Genomic DNA, 18,903 nt, shown 5'->3' on the forward strand with positions numbered 1-18,903 from the left:
TGAAGGACAATGTTTGTCATATTTCTTGCTTGCACAGGTTGCACTATGAAACATTTTGAGATTGTATAAACCTGTCCACCCCGCCCTGCAAGGTATGCCGAGATCTTGCAAGGGATCAAATTAAAAAAGAAACAAAACAAAAAAAAAAGAGAGAGAGAGAGAAAATACTACTGTTCTAACCAGCTTCGGAGTCCTGTGTTTGGTTGATGGTGACCCTGTGGGATCTCCGTGCCTTTGGCCCCCTCCTCCCCTGATCTGTCTCGGAGATGCCGCCCGCTCTTCCTGCTCTGCTCTGCTTGCCTATTGCCAGCCATGAGCGACGTTTAGGATCCCGTTCCTCGTATCCAAAGGGGAAAAAAAAGGGGGGGGTTTCAAGGCTTGAGTGAGGATTTAACATTTTCATACATTTGGGGAAGCCTCTCGGCCTCGTTCAGCTCTGCGAGTGAATTTACTTGCTCCGTTTTGAATGCAGAAGGGTCTTCGCTGCTTTTCCTTTTATTTATACACGGCCCTTCAACCGATTCCCCCTCCGGGCCACCGGCTTATGAAAAGCTTAACGTTAACAATAAAAAGAAAAGAAAAGAAAAAAATATGACATGGTCCAAGAACTGTGTGGCTTTTTCCCTTCCGAGTCCTATATTCTCCTAAAGGACTACTACTAGACTTGGGCACTTCTAACTCCCAGAATTCCCCAGCCATCCATCTTCCCTTGCTTCAAACCTCCCCCTGGGATTCACACGTTGCAGGGAACTTGGGGGGGGGGGGTCCTCGCTTGGGTTTGGGTTTTCTAGGGGGTGAAGGGAGATGGTGGCCAAGCCCCAACACATTGCGGGGTCCCCAAGTCGGAGAAGGGAGCTTCTCTACGTCGACTGCTCCCCTGGGAATGGAAGGCCCAGGTAGGTCTCCGGGGCGCATTTCCTAGGAGCCGGCCTGGTGTGTGTTCTGTTTTTGTAGTCCCAAGGGCAGAGGGGAACGTCCTCTCCCAAAGGTACGCCAGAGGTGTGAAGGGTTTTGAAGGCCAGAAGGTTGAGCTCAAGGCTGAAGAACGTCAACGTGACTTTACACCTGGATGGGCCTCTCTTACAGGATGCACAAAGCCAAACTGGGATATTGTTACGGCACAGAACCATGTGCGAATCCAAGCACTGGTTGATCCCTCAAGTCCCCTGAATAGCCCGGATTTAATTTAATTTGTTGCATTTCTATGCCGCCCAACTCCCGAGGGACTCTGGATGGTTTACAGTAAAAATAATGCAAACAACGAACATAGAAAAACTATTTAAAAGCATCATATAAACATTTTAAAAACATTAAAAGCCCATGCACAGATGTCACATAAGAAGCAATGGCTGCACTTCGAAATAGACAGGACCCCTTAAGCTACCAGCAACCCGATAGATGAACTCTAGAAAATCCATTTTTGATGCAAAACCTGGCCTTAAAATCCCCCTCCACAGATAAAGTTGGATCGTAAGCGGAACAAAAAAAAAAAGGGTCCTTGCAAAGCATTTGCTACCACCCTGCAACCCATTGCAAGTATTGGAGAGATGCAGCCTGGGCGTTTCTGCTTTTTGGAACTTTTTTTGCCACCAGGTAGCCCAAACAAGTCGTTTCCTTCCCTTTGCAACAAGAAAGGGGGGGGGGGAAGACAAAAGGAAGAAGTTAAGGAAGGAAAGGAGGAAACCAATGAAGGAAAAGAAAAGATTTTACATAGCAGGATGGCAAAGGAGATGCTCCCCCCCCTCAAAAAAGCAGCCCCCCCCTCCTTGCCCAGAGGAAGACTTCTCTCCCACTCCCACCATTGAAAAAATGCTAGCAAACTTCTCACTCCTTCCTTTTCCCTGCCCCCTCCTTTTCCTTCCTCCTCTTCTGCCTCCTCCTTCCTCTTCCCCACCCCTCCTCTTCCTCCTCCTCCCCACTCTTCCTCTTCTCCCCCCCCACTGCCTCCTTCCTCTTCTTCCTTCCCCTCTCCTCCTCCGTCCCCCTTCTTCCTCTTCCCCACTCTTCCTCTTCTTCCCCATCTCCTCCTCCTTTTCCTACCCCTCTTCTCCCCCTCCTTCTGCTTCTTCCCCCACTTCTTCCTCTTCCCCACCCCTCCTCTTCCTCCTCCTCCCCACTCTTCCTCCTCTTCCCCACCCCCTCCTCCTTTCCCTAGCCCTCTCCTCCCCACTTCTTCCTCTCCTCCTTTTCCTTCCTCCTCCTCCCTCCCCCTCCTTCCTCCTCTTCCCCACCCCCTCCTCCTTTTCCTACTCTTCTCCTCCTCCTTCTGCTTCTTTCCCCACTTCTTCCTCTTCCCCACCCCTCCTCTTCCTCCTCCTCTCCACTCTTCCTCCTCTTCCCCCACCCCCTCCTCCTTTTCCTACTCCTCCCCTCCTGCTTCTTCCACTTCTTCCTCTTCCCCACCCCTCCTCTTCCTCCTCTTCCCCACCCCCTCCTCCTTTCCCTACCCCTCCCCACTTCTTCCTCTTCTTCCCCTCCTCCTTTTCCTTCCTTCCTCCTCCTCCCTCCCCCTCCTCCCTCCTCTTCCCTGCCCCTCCTCCTTTTCCTACTCTTCTCCCCCCTCCTTCTGCTTCTTCCCCTTCCTCCTCTTCCCCACCCCTCCTCTTCCTCCTCCTCTCCACTCTTCTTCCTCTTCCTCACCCCCCTCCTCCTTTCCCTAGCACTCTCCTCCCCACTTCTTCCTCTTCTTCCCCTCCTCCTTTTCCTTCCTCCTCCTCCTCCTCCCTCCTCCTTTTCCTACTCTTCTCCCCCTCCTCCTCCTCCTTTTCCTTCCTCCTCCTCCTCCCTCCCCCTCCTCCCTCCTCTTCCCCGCCCCTCCTCCTTATCCTCCTCCTCTTCTCCCCCCTCCTCCTGCTTCTTCCCCTTCTTCCCCTTCCCCTCCTCCCTCCTCTTCGTCCTCCCCTTCCCCGCCCCCTCCTTTCCCTCCTCCTCCTCCTCCTCCTCCCCCGCATGGCCGAGCCGGGAGCGCGGCGGGGCAGGCGAAAACAGCGGCGGGATGGGCGGCTGCGGCGGGGCCGGAGGGACCCAGGCCCGGAGGCTGTGCCCCCACTAGCCCCTTCCTCCTCCTCCTCCTCCTCCTCTTCCTCGGGGGTCTCCGGCCGCGGCGCAGGCAGCCCGCCAGCCAAGGAGGCGCGGTGGCGCGGACCTCGCCGGGCGTGCCGGCCCCGGAGCCTCCCGGCGCCCGCATGTCCTACAAGCCCCTGGGGCCAGGTGAGCCGCGGCGGAGGGGGGGGAGGGTCTGCAGCAGCCCCCTCCCCACCCCCAGCGCCGCCTTTGCGCGCTTGCAAACTTTGGATGGGGCGCTTCTCCAGCCTTGGAGTTGGGGGGGGGAGGATATTGGGGAGGGGGCTGTCCGGCCCTCAACCCCCCCCCACCCACTCATCTTAATGATATTGGGGAGGGGGCGGCCAGCCAGAAGGCAGGGTGGGGGGGGGATGGAGAAGGTGAGGGAGGGGCTGGAGGAGATGCGGGAGGGGGGGCAGAACAAGGGACCCTCGCCTCCCTCCCCCTTCCCAACCCCAACTCTGCACATGCTCAGAGTCTCTCTCTCTCATTCTCTCTCTCTCTCCAGGAGTGGGGTCTTTTGGGGGGGGTCTTTCACCCCCCAAAAAAGGGGAGGCTGGAGGACTTTTGGACCCAGACAGGGGGGGTGGGGGGTGTTTTCCTTTGTATTAAGCCTCTGGGTGGGCTTTGCTCCCCTCCCCCTCCTCCCAGGAAGGAGAAGTAAAGGCAGGATTTCGAATTGAGGAGGGGGGGGGCTTTCCTTCCCTCCCCCCTCCCCCCCTCCCCCTCCTTAAACAACTGAAGAGTGTGGAAAGTTTTCTCCATAGGAATCCAAAGGTTTCCAAAGTCCGCCCCCTCCTTTCCCTTCCAGCCCCCTCCCCCCCCACCTCTAATTTATTTATTTATTTATTTATTTATTTATTTATTTATTTATTTATTTATTTTTAAATTGATATACCGCCCTTCTCCCTGAGGACTCAGGGCGGTGAACAGCCAGAATTAAAAAACATGAAATACAAATATTAAAAGCAATTAAAAAATATGTAAATTTGGCCCAAAATTAAAAATACAAACCAATTAAAACATTTAAAATTTCTTCTTAAGCCAGCCCGGCTTGCTGGAAAAAGTGGGTTTTAATTTGACCCCCTCCTCTGCAAAACTTTCTACTTTGGTTACTGTTTTTTGGGGGGGGAGGGGGTGTTTTTTCACTCCCCCTCCTCCTCCCCCTCCCCCAAGATGGATTGGGCCTCTCCCCTAGATAAATTGGGGGACTAGGCTTTCAATGCCTGCCAGGGATTCTGGGTATTGTAGTCCCTCTCTGCCTGTCTCCATCTCCGGTACCACTAGGTCACTTCAGTCATACAGAGATAGAGACGGGATGCCTAGAGAAGCCCTGTTCTAGCTAGCTACAGTCTATCAATCATCCATTAATTAATCAATCAATCTATCATCTGTCTCCTCTCTCTCCCCCTCCTTTATTGCTCTCTATCTCTCTCTTTTATCTTTCTGTCATCTATTTACCTCTTCCGTCTCTTTATCTATCATCTATCTGTCATCTATATTAGTCTATCAATAGCTATACCATCTCTATCTGTCATGTAGAATCTATCAATATATATATTTCTCACATCTATATCATCTATCTGTCATCTATATTGGTCTATCTATATCTCTTTCATGTAGAATCTATCAATTCTATACATTTCTCATATCTATATCATTATCTGTCATCTATATTAGTCTTATCAATATATCATCTCTGTCATGTAGAATCTATCAGTATCTATATATTTCTCATATCTATATCTGTCATCTATATTAGTCTATCAATATATTTCTCATGTAGAATCTATCAATATCTATACATTTCTCATATCTATATATCTATCATCTATCATCTATATTAGTCTATCAATATCTATATCTCTGTCATGTAGAATCTATCAGTATCTATATATTTCTCATATCTATATCTGTCATCTATATTAGTCTATCAATATATTTCTCATGTAGAATCTATCAATATCTATACATTTCTCATATCTATATATCTATCATCATCTATATTAGTCTATCAATATATCATCTGTCATGTAGAATCTATATTTCTCATATCTATCATCTATGTCATCTATATTAGTCTATCAATATCTATATCTCATGTAGAATCTATCAATATATATTTCTCATATCTATCATCTATTTGTCATCTATATTAGTTATCAATATATCTCTCATGTAGAATCTATCAATATATATTTCTCATATCTATCTTATCTATCTAATCTATATCTATCTTATCTACCTACCTACCTACCTACCTACCTACCTACCTATCTATCTATCTATCTATCTATCTATCTATCTATCTATCGTCTAGTATACCAAGAATTGAGCAGGTATTGTAGTCTCAGCCTCTAAATAATGGCAAGAAGGTTGAATTAAAAGTTTCTTGTTACAAGACTCTGGTTGGGGGTAACTTTGCCAGGGCAGTATTTGAAGAGAGTGAAAAAGAGTGCTTGCAAAAAACCCTTTCTAAAATGGTTCAGGTTTTCGTCTAAAGTTTGGTTTCTAACTTGGGTTTGGTTAAGTTGGTTAACGGGCAGCACCTTCGTTCATACCATAGGCTAAAACCAGTGGGAAGGGGGGTGGGGGTTTCCCCCAAACTTAACATGCTTTAAAACGTTTGGGCTTCAACTCCCAGAATTCCCCAGCCAACATTTTAAAAGTTGCCCAAGTTTGAAAAACACTGTCTAAACTATAATATAGAGGTTTGGTAGGGGGATTAATGGATGTTCTGTGCTCCCAGCCAGCTGTGATTTATTCCGTAAACGACGGCTAAGCCAATAATGGCTTGCTTAATGCCTAAACCAGCATCCTCCGTGCCTTTTCAGAGGGAACAGCTGGCAAAGGCCTACCGAAAGCCAATGTCTGTGGCTATGCCCCCAGGTTTGTGCCCACCTCCCCAAAGAACATCTCTTTGACAGGTTTATTCCAGATGTTTGGATTTCAAGGATGCTGAAGATCCTTGCATTCCAGCTCCCTCGGGTTTTACCGGTGGGAAATTTCAAAGGCGCACCCTCAATCCCTGGAGGGAAAACAAAACCTGATGACCCTGAGAAAATTCAGCTAAAAATAAAAATAAAAGGCTAGAGCCCGTGGGACCTTAAAAAGTGTCCTTGTAAGCGAGACTTCGATTTCGGAGTCCGCAGCTGTTCCTTCACATCTGGCCCAGGAATGCCGAGTTTCCACCCCCCCCCACCACCCACTCCACAAAAGATTCCCTTTTGTCCTGCCTTTTTGACGTCCGTGCGTTTGTGTGTGTGTGCGTGTGTAGTAATTGCGACGTTTTGGACGGGCTTCGAAGCGGGAGGAAGGCCATCTGCCACATTGAAAGGATGACTCAGGCTGCCTCCGAAATCCAGTTCCCTTCCTTTCCAAGACGTGAGGATCATCCCCAATGCGAAAAAGGGGGGAAAAAAAAGAAAGAAATTTAGAAAGATCTTCCTTCAAATGCTTGGGTTGATTCCAGTTTAACCCGAGCTGCTTTCTTTCATTATTTTCTTATTCTTTATTTTCTTACTCTTATTCTTTCCTATTCATTATTCTTATTCATTGTTCTTATGATAGATTTAATTTATTTATTTATTTATTTATTATATTTCTATACCGCCTTTCTCCCATAGGACTCAAGGCGGTGTACAGTCAAGAAAAATATAGAAATATACATCATAAAATTGCTAATTAAAATTATTATTATAACATAGTTTGGCCCAATTAAATAGAACCTAACTTAATCTTGAATTCGATTCAGTCTGGGACTGGTAAAAACTTAACGGTTCAAAGTCCTAACCAAGGATCTAAGAGGTATTAAGTTAGCCTCTGAGCAGTTCTGAATAAGGTGGGGTTGTGTTTTTGTGTTTTTTTTTGTTTTTTTTTTTGCAAAGTTGGGATATTCAGGTTCTACTTCAGGATATTCAGTTCAAAATTTCCATGTGTCTAGGCAACCCTTTGGGTGGTATTATTAGCATCTCTTTTATTCATTAGACATGAAGCTCAAGTCAATTGAACATTTAAAAACGTTTCTATCAGAAATATTGACTGGCGCTGATGGTTGATATGGGTTGGTGCCAGCATCCTAGGGATCAATCAAGTAGCTTTTCGAGGATGATGATGATGATTGATTGATTGATGTAATCGTTAGTTTGATTCACAGTCTGGGACTGGTAAAAACAATTCAAGTCGTAACCAAGGATCTATTATTATTATTATTATTATTATTATTATTATTATTATTATTATTATTATTATATCTTTTATTCATTAAACATGAAACTCAGTCAACTGAACATTTAAAAATGTATCACAAATACCATTGACTGGTGCTAATGGTTGATACGGGTTGCTGCCAGCGTCCTAGGGATCAACTAAGTATCTTCCTCCTCCTCCTCCTCTTCTTCTTCTCCTCCTCCTCCTTATTATTACTATAATTATTATCATCATCTCTTTTCATTAAACATGAAACTCAGTCAACTGAACATTTAAAAATGCATCACAAATACGATTGGTGCTAATGGTTGATACGGGTTGCTGCCAGCCTCCTAGGGATCAACTAAGTATCTTCCTCTTCTTCTTCTTCTTCTTCTTCTCCTCCTCCTCATTATTATTATTACTATTATTATCATCATCTCTTTTCATTAAACATGAAACTCAGTCAACTGAACATTTAAAAATGTGTCACAAATATGATTGACTGGTGCTAATGATTGATATGGGTTGCTGCCGGCGTCCTAGGGATCAACTAAGTATCTTCTCCTTCTCCTCCTCCTTATCATCATCATCATCATTATTATTACTTTTATTATTATCATCATCATTTCTTTTCATTAAACATGAAACTCAGTCAACTGAACATTTAAAAATGTATCAAATACCATTGACTGGTGCTAATGGTTGATACGGGTTGCTGCCAGCGTCCTAGGTATCGATCAAGTATCTTCTTAAAATATATGATATTCCGAGTAGCGCAGGTTTTTGCAGTTCCTCTGGTGGTGGTGGTGTAGTTGTTATTATTATTGATTTAATCTTCAGTTCGATTCACAGTCTGGGACTCAGACACAGTCTGGGACTGGTAAAAACAATTCAAGTCGTAACCAAGGATCTATGATTACGATTATTTGTATTCTTACTTTTATTTTTAAAGGGAGGTTGTTTCTTCCGTAGGGTGTTTTCCAGGGGGTGGGAAGAGGGATGTTGAGTGTGTCGTGTCCCGTCCCCCACATCTCCATCGTAGCTTCTCCGCCTGCTTTTTGAACGGGGCACACTCCGGCACCCTGGCTCAAGGCCAGCCGGGCAGACAAAGGAGACTGAAGCTGAATGCATTCAATGTTTGAGCTGGCATCGCCTGTCCCTGTGGCCAAGTGCCAGGCAGGGGCTCTGGCACCGATGAGCTTTGTATTCCCCTACTTCTCTGGGGCCCAAAAAACAGCTGAGTTCTCAGGCTGGGCTGGTTCTGGGCCCCCTTGAATGGAACCTATCCAGATGGGGAAACAAATCGGTTGATCCATTGCCCCCAACTTCTTTGCAGTTCTCTGCGATGCTTCCCTCACTCTCCCTCCAGCGTCCGGGCTCGGCTAAATGAGCTCTGGATGTCCTTTGACGAAGATTTCCCGTTTCCAAGCCAGCCTGGCATTGTGTGCCTTTCCTTCCACCACCACCCACCCTCACCCTCCAGCTGGGTGAAGCTGGCACGGCTGCAAAAGGCAGCCATCTGCATTGCGTTTGGGGGGGGGGGCGGTGGCGCAGCCAAGTCCGAGCCCCCCCCCTCTCCTTTTGTTCCTGGGGGCCTGCTGCCGGCAGAGGAGGCTCTGGCTGCCGGAGGCTATGTCCTACTACGTGTTTGAGGGCCAAGGAGCAGGTAAAGGGACCCCCGGATCGTCGGTTTGGGGGCGGTTGGAGAAGAGGGGTGGTGGGTGGCACAGCCTCGAGATACGGAGCCAGCCTCTAGGGCAAGATGGGGCCGGTGGAGGGCTCATCCTTCCTGGAGAAGGCAGGCAGGCGGGCGAAGCTGGGCTTCGGAGTGGACCCATAATCCCCAACCTTTCCAATGGCAAGCCCCCCCCCACCCAACCCACCCCATTTGTCACCAGCGTTGGCTTGCCAGCCATGCCAGAAATGAGGAAGGGGTGTTGCCAATTGGGAGAAAGAGACCCGGTTTTTTATGGCCAAGGTGCCTGAATTCACGTCTCCCCCCCACCCCCCTCTCCCTTATATTTGTGTACCACCACAAAATAGCCGCTTCGCACATGCTGTAAATCACCCTTTGATTGGCTTTACGGAGTAAGTCGATGCCTTTGGTGGCCAACTTTAATGGAAATATATTCTGGCGGACACCCACCCACCAAAAGAAAGAAAAATGTATATATTTGCTGCCATGCTGGACCCCGATATTCTCCTGCGCTCGAATGAGTTCCGTTGCCTGTTTGACAGACCTATTTTTTTTTCCCCCTGAGCCGGGGAGTCTAAATTAGATTATTTTGAAGCCCGATCCCATTATTCGTTTGCGTAAGGAGTTTTATTTAGGATTTCTGGGGCTGCCCGCCTCCTAGCAGTGACTCCGAGCTCACAAATCATGCCGGTGTTACAAGAAGAAAAATCGCCAATTTTTAATATTTCACAGCTGGGGAGAACAAGGAAAGTCCATGCGAAGGGGGGAAAAGTTTTCTTTCCCGAGACAAAAAAAAGGACCGTTCTTGAAGCGTTCGCATTTATTTCCGAGTTAAGCCTGCAATTCCGTGTTGCTATTAAGCATTAGATAACGCTGTTAAACTACAGAGCGATAGATAATGCATTTTCTCTGATAATGATCTCTTAATTCTTTGGGGATCCAATCTTACCCGTTGCGTTTATTTCTCTCCAAAGCTCATTCTCCTTCTACCAGTATGGCAGGCTCGGGGCAGTACCGACACCTGATTAATGACTACGGACCCCCGTCTCTAGGCTACACGCAAGGAGGGCAGGTAAAAAAAAATAAATTTGATTTTTCCGTTTTAACTTTATGGACGCAAGGGACCGTTCAGTCCCCTTGGTCAATCAGTCCTGCTTTCGTGTTCATGTCATGCAGAGGGTTGAAATTGTGACGATGCTACGAGATTCTGCAAAGAAGGAAAAGGCAGGATTTTCTTTGCTACTATTCTAGTGATTAAAGGGGTCTCTGCCTCCAAAAAAGTAGAAAGGGTGAACAGAACGAAGAGGATCAGGGATCTGGAGGCTAAAACATATGAAGAACGGTTGCAGGAACTGGGTATGTCTAGTCTAACGAAGAGAAGGACTAGGGAGGACATGATAGCAGTCTTCCGATACTTGAGGGGCTGCCACAAGGAAGATGGGGTTGTTCTTATCTAGGCCTCCTGAGTCAGTAAAACACACGAGGAGTCCCAAAAACCTGTTTTATTTTAACAGCCGTGAATTCTGTTCATCCACAGAGGAGTCCCCAAATAGTTGTCAAGAGTCCTTCGGGATAAGGCTGATAATCGCCCACCTTTATCTCCCTTGACACGCTGCCAAAGACCTAATTGGCAAAGCCACACGGAGTCCAGAATCAAACGGAGCTTCAGGCTGTAAACTGCACAGAATGAACAACGTTGCTTCCTGCAAAGGCTCCACGTGCCTTTGCTCCTCTTTTAAGCCTTATGGGAAGGGCCAATCATCTCCAAGCCCTACTCCCGAGTCGTCCCTTTTGTTTTAGCTGTTCTTGCCTTCTGGCAGCTCTGTGCATGCGCGCACTGGGAACAGGCTCCCCCCGTTCCTCTGCCTCGCTGAGGTCCGACTCTGGAGACTCCGGAGGCAGCACGTACCTCCCAGATGGCTCTTTCTCTGCCTCCGACGCAGAGCCTTCGTCCGAGCCTTCCCCAGGCTCCAGGACTGACCCATGTTCCTCCCCAGCCTCCTCATTGTCCGACTCTGCGGCCAGCTCCGCAGGGAGGGAATTTTGATCCCGTGAGTCTGGGGATGTTGCAACAGTCGTTAAGTGTGAAAATCGGTCCTTTTTTTCCAGGGCCGTTGTAACTTTGGTCACTAAGCGAAAGGTCGTTAAGATGGGGACTGTTGTTCTGCTCCTTTGTTAGCCCTCGGTTTTTGGATTTATTTGTGACTTAATTCGAGGTTTGTTTTCTGTCCTTTTCTGTCAGCAGGGCAGCGGCAGCAACCAAGTCCCTCAGAGCAAATACGCAGAACTCCTGACCATCATCGAAGAATTAGGAAAAGAAATCAGACCGACGTACGCCGGGAGCAAAAGTGCCATGGAAAGGCTAAAACGAGGTAAATTTTAGGTCAAATCTTTTAAATCGCCGACGTTTCTAGACCTCAGGATTTATACCGCCGTTGAAGCGGGCTTTATCCTCTCCCGGTTCTGAATTTGCGACGGGTAGTAGAGCCGATGACGGAAAGAGGCCGGCTTACTATTTGGAAGCAGATTGGCGGGAATTAACGCAGTCGGCCTCTCTTAACCAATCGAGTAGTTTCGGCCTTGTTCCTTTTCATTGGTTGATCTCCGTTGCCATGGCAACAAGCTTCAGGGTTCGCCCATCCTCGTGGGCTGGAATCGATTTAATCCAAACATCGTTTGGCTGCAAACTACAAAAGAGGCCGTTTACGGTCTCGGCTGACCCGCCTTGACTTAAGTGCAAAAGGCAGGCTATTTTCTAGACCAGGGGTCTCCAACCTTGGCAACTTTTAAGCCTGGCGGACTTCAACTCCCAGAATTCCCCAGCCAGCAAAGCAAAGCTGGCTGGGGAATTCTGGGAGTTGAAGTCCGCCAGGCTTAAAAGTTGCCAAGGTTGGAGACCCTTGCTCTAGAGATCACACCCAAACAGATTCAGGAAAGACAAAACAGCCTTGTCTACCGTATTTTACACAAATAAAAGAGATTTATTCCAAAAGTGGAGAGACAAAATAGATAGTCCTCGACTTACGGCCGCCATTGAGCCTGACATCTCTGTCATTAAGTGAGCTTTGCCTCCTTTTACAACCTCCCGTGCCTCTGTTGTTAAGTGAAGCACAGCAGTGGGTAAGTTACCGTGTTTCCCCCAAAATTAAGCCCTCCCCGAAAATATTTAAAGGCACGAGCAGCTGGTCCCTGCCATTTCCTCTGGTTGGGGTTAGGGAGACAGAGATAGAAATCAGGTAAGACGACAAGAGGAGCCCCATCTCTCTCCCCGCACCCCAAAATAATAAGACCTCCCCGAAAATAAGGCCAAGCGCTTATTTCAGGTTCAAAAAAATATGAGACAGGGTCTTATTTTCAGGGAAACACGGTAGTAACCATAATTCATTGTTAAATCAATCAAAAGTTGCTTGTGAGGAAGTCGCAAAAGGGGATCATACAATCCTGGGACACAGCAACGGTCGTAAGTATGAGTCAGTTGGCAAGCATCTGAATTTTAATCGCGTGACCCATGGGGATGCTGCAGAGGTTGTAAGCGTGGGAAAAGGTTGCACGTCACTTTTTTTCGGGCCCGTCGTAACTGTGAACAGTCACTAAAGGAACTGTCGTTAAGTCGAGGATTCCTGCAAAGGCCAAAATGAACTTTGCACATAAAGACGGGCCGTTAAAATACGAATTGCTTTGGAATTTTGGCTCTTTTATGATGTTATTTCCCCAGTCAGCAGCTAAGTTGCTCGCTCACCTCGGGGAGACAAAAAAGCATCTTTAACAACAACAACAAAAAAACCTATTTTATTTATTTTTCCAGGTATCATTCACGCCAGAGGCCTGGTCCGAGAATGTTTAGCAGAGACGGAGAGAAATGCAAGATCTTAAGATCCCTTCGGCCCCTGCCTCCCAAGTGACCCCTTCCCCGTTCCTCTGGAAAAAAATGCAGACCAACCCTTCCGAACGGGCAATTCTGCACGGCTTCTTTCTACTTTGGGATGATAGTTCCCCTTTTCGAGAACGGTGGCCGAAGATTTCTGGGCCCCCGTTGAATTCCTGCTCCAATTCAAGATGTTTCTATCCTCTCACAAACTTACTTTTGACTCTTATTGTTTCTGCAAGCCACCATCCTGGATCGGTCCATTAAAAAAGAGGAAAAAAAAACCCCCCACCCCTTGGAAGAATGGAAATGGGTTCAGAGGGCTGTTTTTTTGTTCTTTTTCCACCCAAAGTTTGCTCAACAAAAGCTTTGCTTCTTTCCCATTTATTTTGCCATCTGCACCCAACATCCCCTCTCAAACTTTCTGCCATCGCTTTCCAGACTCGCAATCCTCTCAAGATCGTTTTCCGGTCTGCGTTCAGGGCCGGTTGAAGGAATCCCTTGCAGCTTTCCAGAGATCCCTCGGCTGAAATAAAAGCTGGACAGGTTCCCCTCTCGGAAATCTCCCCCCTTGCGTTACTGGCGTTTTTCTATACAATGCATCAGTAGGTTTTGCGTCGATGAGTTGTGGACATCCACAAAAACACCAGAATCCTGCACAACGCACCCAGGTAAATACTTAGGATTTGCAGGGTAAGCCTCTTTTTTGGGGGGAGAAAAATTGCCTTAATCACCCCAAATTAACTTGCTTCCCAGCCCAACCATTTCAGGAATTGTTTTTAAGCTGGAAGGATTCTAAACTTGCCTGCCATCTGCCCTTCAAGCGCCATAATCAATATATTTTTGGCACACAGACCATAAAACAATCGCTCTTAAAACGTCCCTTTCTTTGCATGAGTTTTCCACAACCATCTCCCCAAAAAATCCGCACAATTTCCTCCCAAGCAGAAAACAGCCAATTTTCAGCCCCGTATTAACAATTCTCCTTCCCCATCCCTGGATTTAAATTGCAACTTTGCCTCTTTGTATGTATTTATTACTTGACGTAATAAAGCTTATTTTCAGTAATTCCTGTGATTAAATAGCAGCGAGCCATTGGGAGGGGGATGTTGGGCCTGGACAAGTAATTAAAATTATTACACGAGGACGAACAGAGGAGATGGAAACGATTAAGAAAAGGAAAGCAAGTGTACATTCGGATGGATTCCAGAAAAGGGATCCAGCTTTTCCCTGATTGAACGCCGTGATGCCAAAGTTTTCTTCGATAACGGATTGAACGCATCAACTTGACAACTGGATTTAACGTTTCGGGGAGCGAAATGCAACTTTTGGCACATTACCAAATGGCAGCAAACAAGCCTTTATAGTTTGTTCTTTTAAAGTTCCGGAAAAGAATATGCAAGGAGAAGAAATAAATTACATGACACCCCCCCCAAAAAGCTGCAGTCTAGGCCCTGGGAAATGAGGAGGGGGTTTTCTTCTCTGCCATCTGCTAGGATCTCTTGTCCTCAGTGAAATTGGGGGGGGGGGGGAATGACTCCATCGTGCTAATAATTCAAGCACTGATTGTACTGTGTTGTTTTCTGCTGAACCGCCGAGTTCTTAAAAGAAATAGGCATTGATTAGAGCAGGTCCCGTTTTTTTTGACAGCCGAGACTGTTTATGTTCCTATCTTGCCCTCCAGGCCAAGCATTTCTTTCAAGTGCCGCTTTCTCTCTAGGTTTTTCTTGGCTTGCCGTCTCTTCTCTTCCTTTTTTTTCTGGAACTCGTGTTTCTCCTGGAGGACCACGCTGGACTGGCCCTTGTAGAAAACGTCCACTTTCTCCTGAAGGATCTCTCGGGCTTTGGAGCGGTTGGTCTCGAGGGATCGGGTCTGATGGCACTAAGGAAGAAGAAAAAAGGATCTGGAGTTAGAGAAGGCGGGCCGCCTCATCCGGAAAGCTTTGCTGGGATAGTTGCTACTCGAGAAAAGCATTCGGGCAGGAGACGTTCAGTGGTCAGAAATTGAGAAAAACAATACTGAAGAGACTGGATAGGCCAGCAAAAGCTCACAAAGAGAGCCATAAATGCCATTAGGATGAGGATGAGCGCATGGGCCATGTTCTACCAAAGCTTCCAGTAGGATGAACAGGATGAGATGGTTTAACTGCCACTGGTTGAAAATTGCTTTCATCCAGAAGTGTTTCTTAACTGTAGCAACTTAAAAGAGGGGTGGATGTCCATTCCCAGAATTCCCTTGCTGGCTGGGGAATTCTGGAAGCCAAAGTCCACCCATTTTCTGATGTCTACCAACCATAGAGTCTGGACTCTAGAGAAGCCAGACCATGGGGAATTCTGGGAGCTGAAGTCCACTCATCTTGTGGTTGAAGTCCAGACATCATCTGAGGTCTACCAACCATAGAGTCTGGGCTCTAGAGAAGCCCGACCCTGGGGAATTCTGGGAGCTGAAGTCCACCCATCTTGTGGTTTAAGCCCAGACATCATCTGAGGTCTACCAACCATAGAGTCTGGGCTCTAGAGAAGCCAGACCATGGGGAATTCTGGGAGCCAAAGTCCACCCATTTACTGAGGTCTACCAACCATAGAGTCTGGGCTCTAGAGAAGCCCGATCCTGGGGAATTCTGGGAGCTGAAGTCCACCCATCTGAGAAAACACTGCACAACTAGTTTCAATACAACCACAAGTCCTGCAGATAGAGCTAAAGGTTTTCCTGGTCAAATACAGACCTCAATTTACTCCACGCCCCATCATTCCTGTGCTTACAACAGGGAAGGTTCTCCTCTGATCACCTGGATTGGGCTTTTACTCACAGTAAGAGATCCAGAAGCCCCCTATATTTCAGATCCTCGAGTAACTTCCAGATCACGCACGGCAAATCTGGATCAAATAAGGGAGCCCTGCTGCCAGGAAATGAAGTAGAACCCTCAGTGCCTTCACCTTGATGACAATCCCCGAAGGAAGATGCTTCAGAACCACACAGTTGTTGCTTTTGTTGGTGGCTTGGCCTCCAGGCCCGGAGCCCCGGACAAACTGTTCTTCCAAGTCGGCTTCGTTGAGAGGAAGCAGCTCGGCACAGCTCTTCTTCCCTGCTCCAAGGACGTACGGTCCAAGACAGTGGCGCAGTAAGAGATGTTTGCCTCCAAGCTTTGACGTCCAAGGGAAGGTTCTCCGATGGATCAAAGCGGCAGTGAAGCGTAATAAATTTGAGGGAGGCATCTAAACGGAACCGGGAGGGACTTTTCTAACTGCAAGAGAGAAACGGAAAGACTGAACTAGAGAGAAAAAAAATCCAGAAGTTTGGCTGAGTCAACATACCATAGCCTACAGCAGGTTTAATAGTTTGGTCAAGATAAAGGTTCCCCTGGCACATCTGTGTTAGTCGTTCCCGACTCTAGGGGGCGGTGCTCATCTCCGTTTCAAAGCCGAAGAGCCAGCGCTGTCCAAAGACATCTCTGTGATCATGTGGCCGGCATGACTCAACGCCAAAGGCGCACGGAACGCTGTTCCCTTCCCACCAAAGGTGGTCCCTATTTATCTACTTGCATTTTTTTTACGTGCTTTCGAAGGTTGGCAGAAGCTGGGACAAGTCACGGGAGCTCACCCCGTTACGCGGCACTAGGGATTCGAACCGCTGAACTACCGACCTTTCGATCGACAAGCTCAGCGTCTTAGCCTCTGAGCTCCCATGCCTCTTTGGTAGAAGAAGCCAAATTTGCATTTGCCTTGAGATGCTTCACGCCACACCGAATGTCTGGTTAACTGCAGAACTGGCACTGTAGAAAAAACGGATCAGCAGCTATTAAAAAAAAATGATGTCTGGAGTGATTTAACCACACCTACTTCTGAGAAAATTCACCATGTAATAATATCGTACCTGGGGCTCCTCTTAATGGCTGCCAAAATGCACCTCTGTCTCCCTGCACAGCTCTGTCTGGCTGCAACCCAGCTGAATTTGCTGAAGTTCAGTGCTTTGGCTTCCATCTGTCCCTTTTCTATTTCTGCATATGCTCTGCTCAAGCCTTCTGTGTTAAATAATACACCAGGTGTGCAGCTCAGCGGGAAGGGACAAACTCACGCTGCAGGGAAAGGAGGAGGGCGAGCTCACTGCTCCCTTTTTTCTCCTCTTACTATTCTTAGAGCAAATTAATGGCTCTAAGCTGATCAACTGACAGGGTTCCAAGAGGCTGCCAAAACCTAGTGGCTCTAAAAGAGAAATCTAGTTTTTAAAACTCGGAACCAGAAAAACGTTTGAGTCAGCACACAAAAATAAGTCGCCGTAAGCAATACGGGTATAATGGACTCAGAAACAAAATTCGATCCAAAGTGAAGTTTCCGTATCTTCCCAGTTTTGTTTGAAAGCAACGAATTAACTTGGCCTGACTGAAATTCTTTTTAAAAAGCCGTTTGATTACGTTGGTGAAGTATCAGCCATTGAAAATAGATTGCTCCCCGAGATGCTCCCGATCGAAACATTTTCACTTCAGCATTCGATCCAATGCTGGTACCAAATCGCACATTTTTGCCAGCTATCACAGTTCTGTCACTCCAGCGGCGTAACTTTTTCAGAAGATTCGTGGAGGGGGAAAATTTACCCCAAACCACTGACTTGATAAAAGAGATGAAAAAGTAGACGAGTTTTAAAAGCCAATTTTTTTCACTTATCATCTCCCACCCTCTGCAGTGAAGTCACAATGCGATGCCTGCCACTTCAGTTGCCAAGGGAATAAATGGGATGGGGTGGGGAAGGGGGAAAGAGAGAGAAAAAGGCTGCATCACTGCAGAACTGGCTCGGACCACTGCATTGCAACCAACTGCCAAAGGAAATGCAGCCTGGCCACCTTCCATCATGGTAAGAAGCAAATCCAGCTCCTCCTCATTAAATCCAGATTATTAAAAGCGGAGATACGGACGTGGGAATAAGCAGGGGCACCCCCTAAAAAGTTTGGTGTTTTTTTTAAAGAAAAAACACATGCTCAATCTTCACACAAAGGGTGTAACTGGGCTGAAACAGATTACAGGCAGTCCTCGATTTACGACCACAACCGAGCCCAACATTTATGTTGCTATGTGAGATCTCTCGTTAAGTGAGTTTTGCTCCATGCGGCGACCACACTTGTTAAGTGAATTGTTGCAGATGTTCCATTAGGGACTCGGTTGTTAAGTGAATCTGGTCTTCCACCGCTGACTTTGCTCGCCGCAAAACGTGACCACCCAGGACGTTGCAATCGTCGTAAGTACGAAGCGGTTGCTGAGCGAGTGTCTGTATTTTGATCACGTGATCACGCGGGGATGCCGCAACGGATGCAAGTGGGAGAATCGGTCCTCAAGTCGTATTTTTTTTCCCCAGCGACGTTGTATCTTTGCCCGGTCACTAAATGAGCTGTTGTAAGTCGAGAGTAACCTTGTAGTAGCCGTGTTTGCTTGAGTGGCAGATCTGGAGATCTTTTCAGGCTTCTGATGCTCTTCCTTTTTTTTCTTTTTTTCCCTCTTTCCTGGATCTGGGCTTTGCAAAGTGTGCCCCCACCCCTCTTTTTTGGGGTGGGTGGGGGAAGGGCTCTCTTTTCCTCTCCAGCTACAAATCAGAGCAGTCCCATATTCATTTTTTCATTTTCATTTTATTAAATTTGTATACCGCCCTACTCCCGAAGGACTCAGGGCGGTGAACAGCCAGAAAATAAAACATATAAATACAAAATTTAAAATAGAGATAAAATAGAGATATTGGGTTAAAAGTGGAGAAAGGTGGGTTCAAATCCTTATTCTCCCCCACCCCACCCCACCCCCCTCGTTTGGCTCTCATTCTGCCCGCCTGTCCTACCTCGCAGGGCTGTTGTGCGTTTAGGATGGAGAGAAAAGACCGAAGAGAAGGTGGGAAATTGACACAACGAGCAGCTTCTATGTCGGAGGGGAGGGAGAAGGTTTTCACGGGACGGCCCATCTCTCCTTGCGGAGGGCTTCCCAAACTTACCTTCGGGGTAACTCAACTACGACTAGGCCTCAGCCCCGACGCTGCTGCGCATGCGCCCCGCCTTCCTCCAATGGCTGAGCCCCGAAGGAGCCAATCCCAGAGAGGCTCTTTCCCCCGCAA

General features: G+C 47.2%; 2 protein-coding genes across 4 annotated transcripts; one reads left to right on the plus strand and one right to left on the minus strand.

Moving 5' to 3' along the window:
* The first annotated feature begins 3,100 nt into the window (after positions 1–3,100).
* On the plus strand, positions 3,101–12,839 carry CDK2AP1 (cyclin dependent kinase 2 associated protein 1). Of its 2 annotated transcripts, none has more exons than XM_070950827.1 (4): positions 3,101–3,210; positions 9,925–10,022; positions 11,193–11,322; positions 12,756–12,839. In XM_070950827.1, the coding sequence occupies exons 1-4, from the start codon at positions 3,186–3,188 to the stop codon at positions 12,821–12,823; spliced, it is 321 nt and encodes a 106-aa protein (XP_070806928.1). In that variant the 5' UTR covers positions 3,101–3,185; the 3' UTR covers positions 12,824–12,839. The 2 variants fall into 2 exon arrangements, with proteins under 2 accessions (XP_070806928.1, XP_070806929.1); XM_070950828.1 differs by having other exon boundaries at positions 11,196–11,322.
* MTRFR (mitochondrial translation release factor in rescue) lies at positions 12,743–18,852 on the minus strand. 2 transcript variants are annotated; one of them, XM_070950824.1, is made up of 3 exons: positions 18,784–18,852; positions 15,753–16,060; positions 12,743–14,697 (listed from the first exon to the last, which is right to left on the minus strand). In XM_070950824.1, exons 2-3 carry the CDS (start codon positions 16,029–16,031, stop codon positions 14,476–14,478), a joined length of 501 nt encoding a protein of 166 aa, XP_070806925.1. In that variant the 5' UTR covers positions 16,032–16,060; positions 18,784–18,852; the 3' UTR covers positions 12,743–14,475. The 2 variants fall into 2 exon arrangements, with proteins under 2 accessions (XP_070806925.1, XP_070806926.1); XM_070950825.1 differs by lacking the exon at positions 18,784–18,852 and having other exon boundaries at positions 15,753–16,258.
* Positions 18,853–18,903: the final 51 nt, after the last annotated feature.

The sequence above is a fragment of the Pituophis catenifer genome, unplaced genomic scaffold, assembly GCF_029215685.1.
Source record: "Pituophis catenifer annectens isolate HBS135680 unplaced genomic scaffold, rPitCat1.0.hap2 SCAF_10, whole genome shotgun sequence".
Lineage (NCBI taxonomy): Eukaryota > Metazoa > Chordata > Lepidosauria > Squamata > Colubridae > Pituophis > Pituophis catenifer.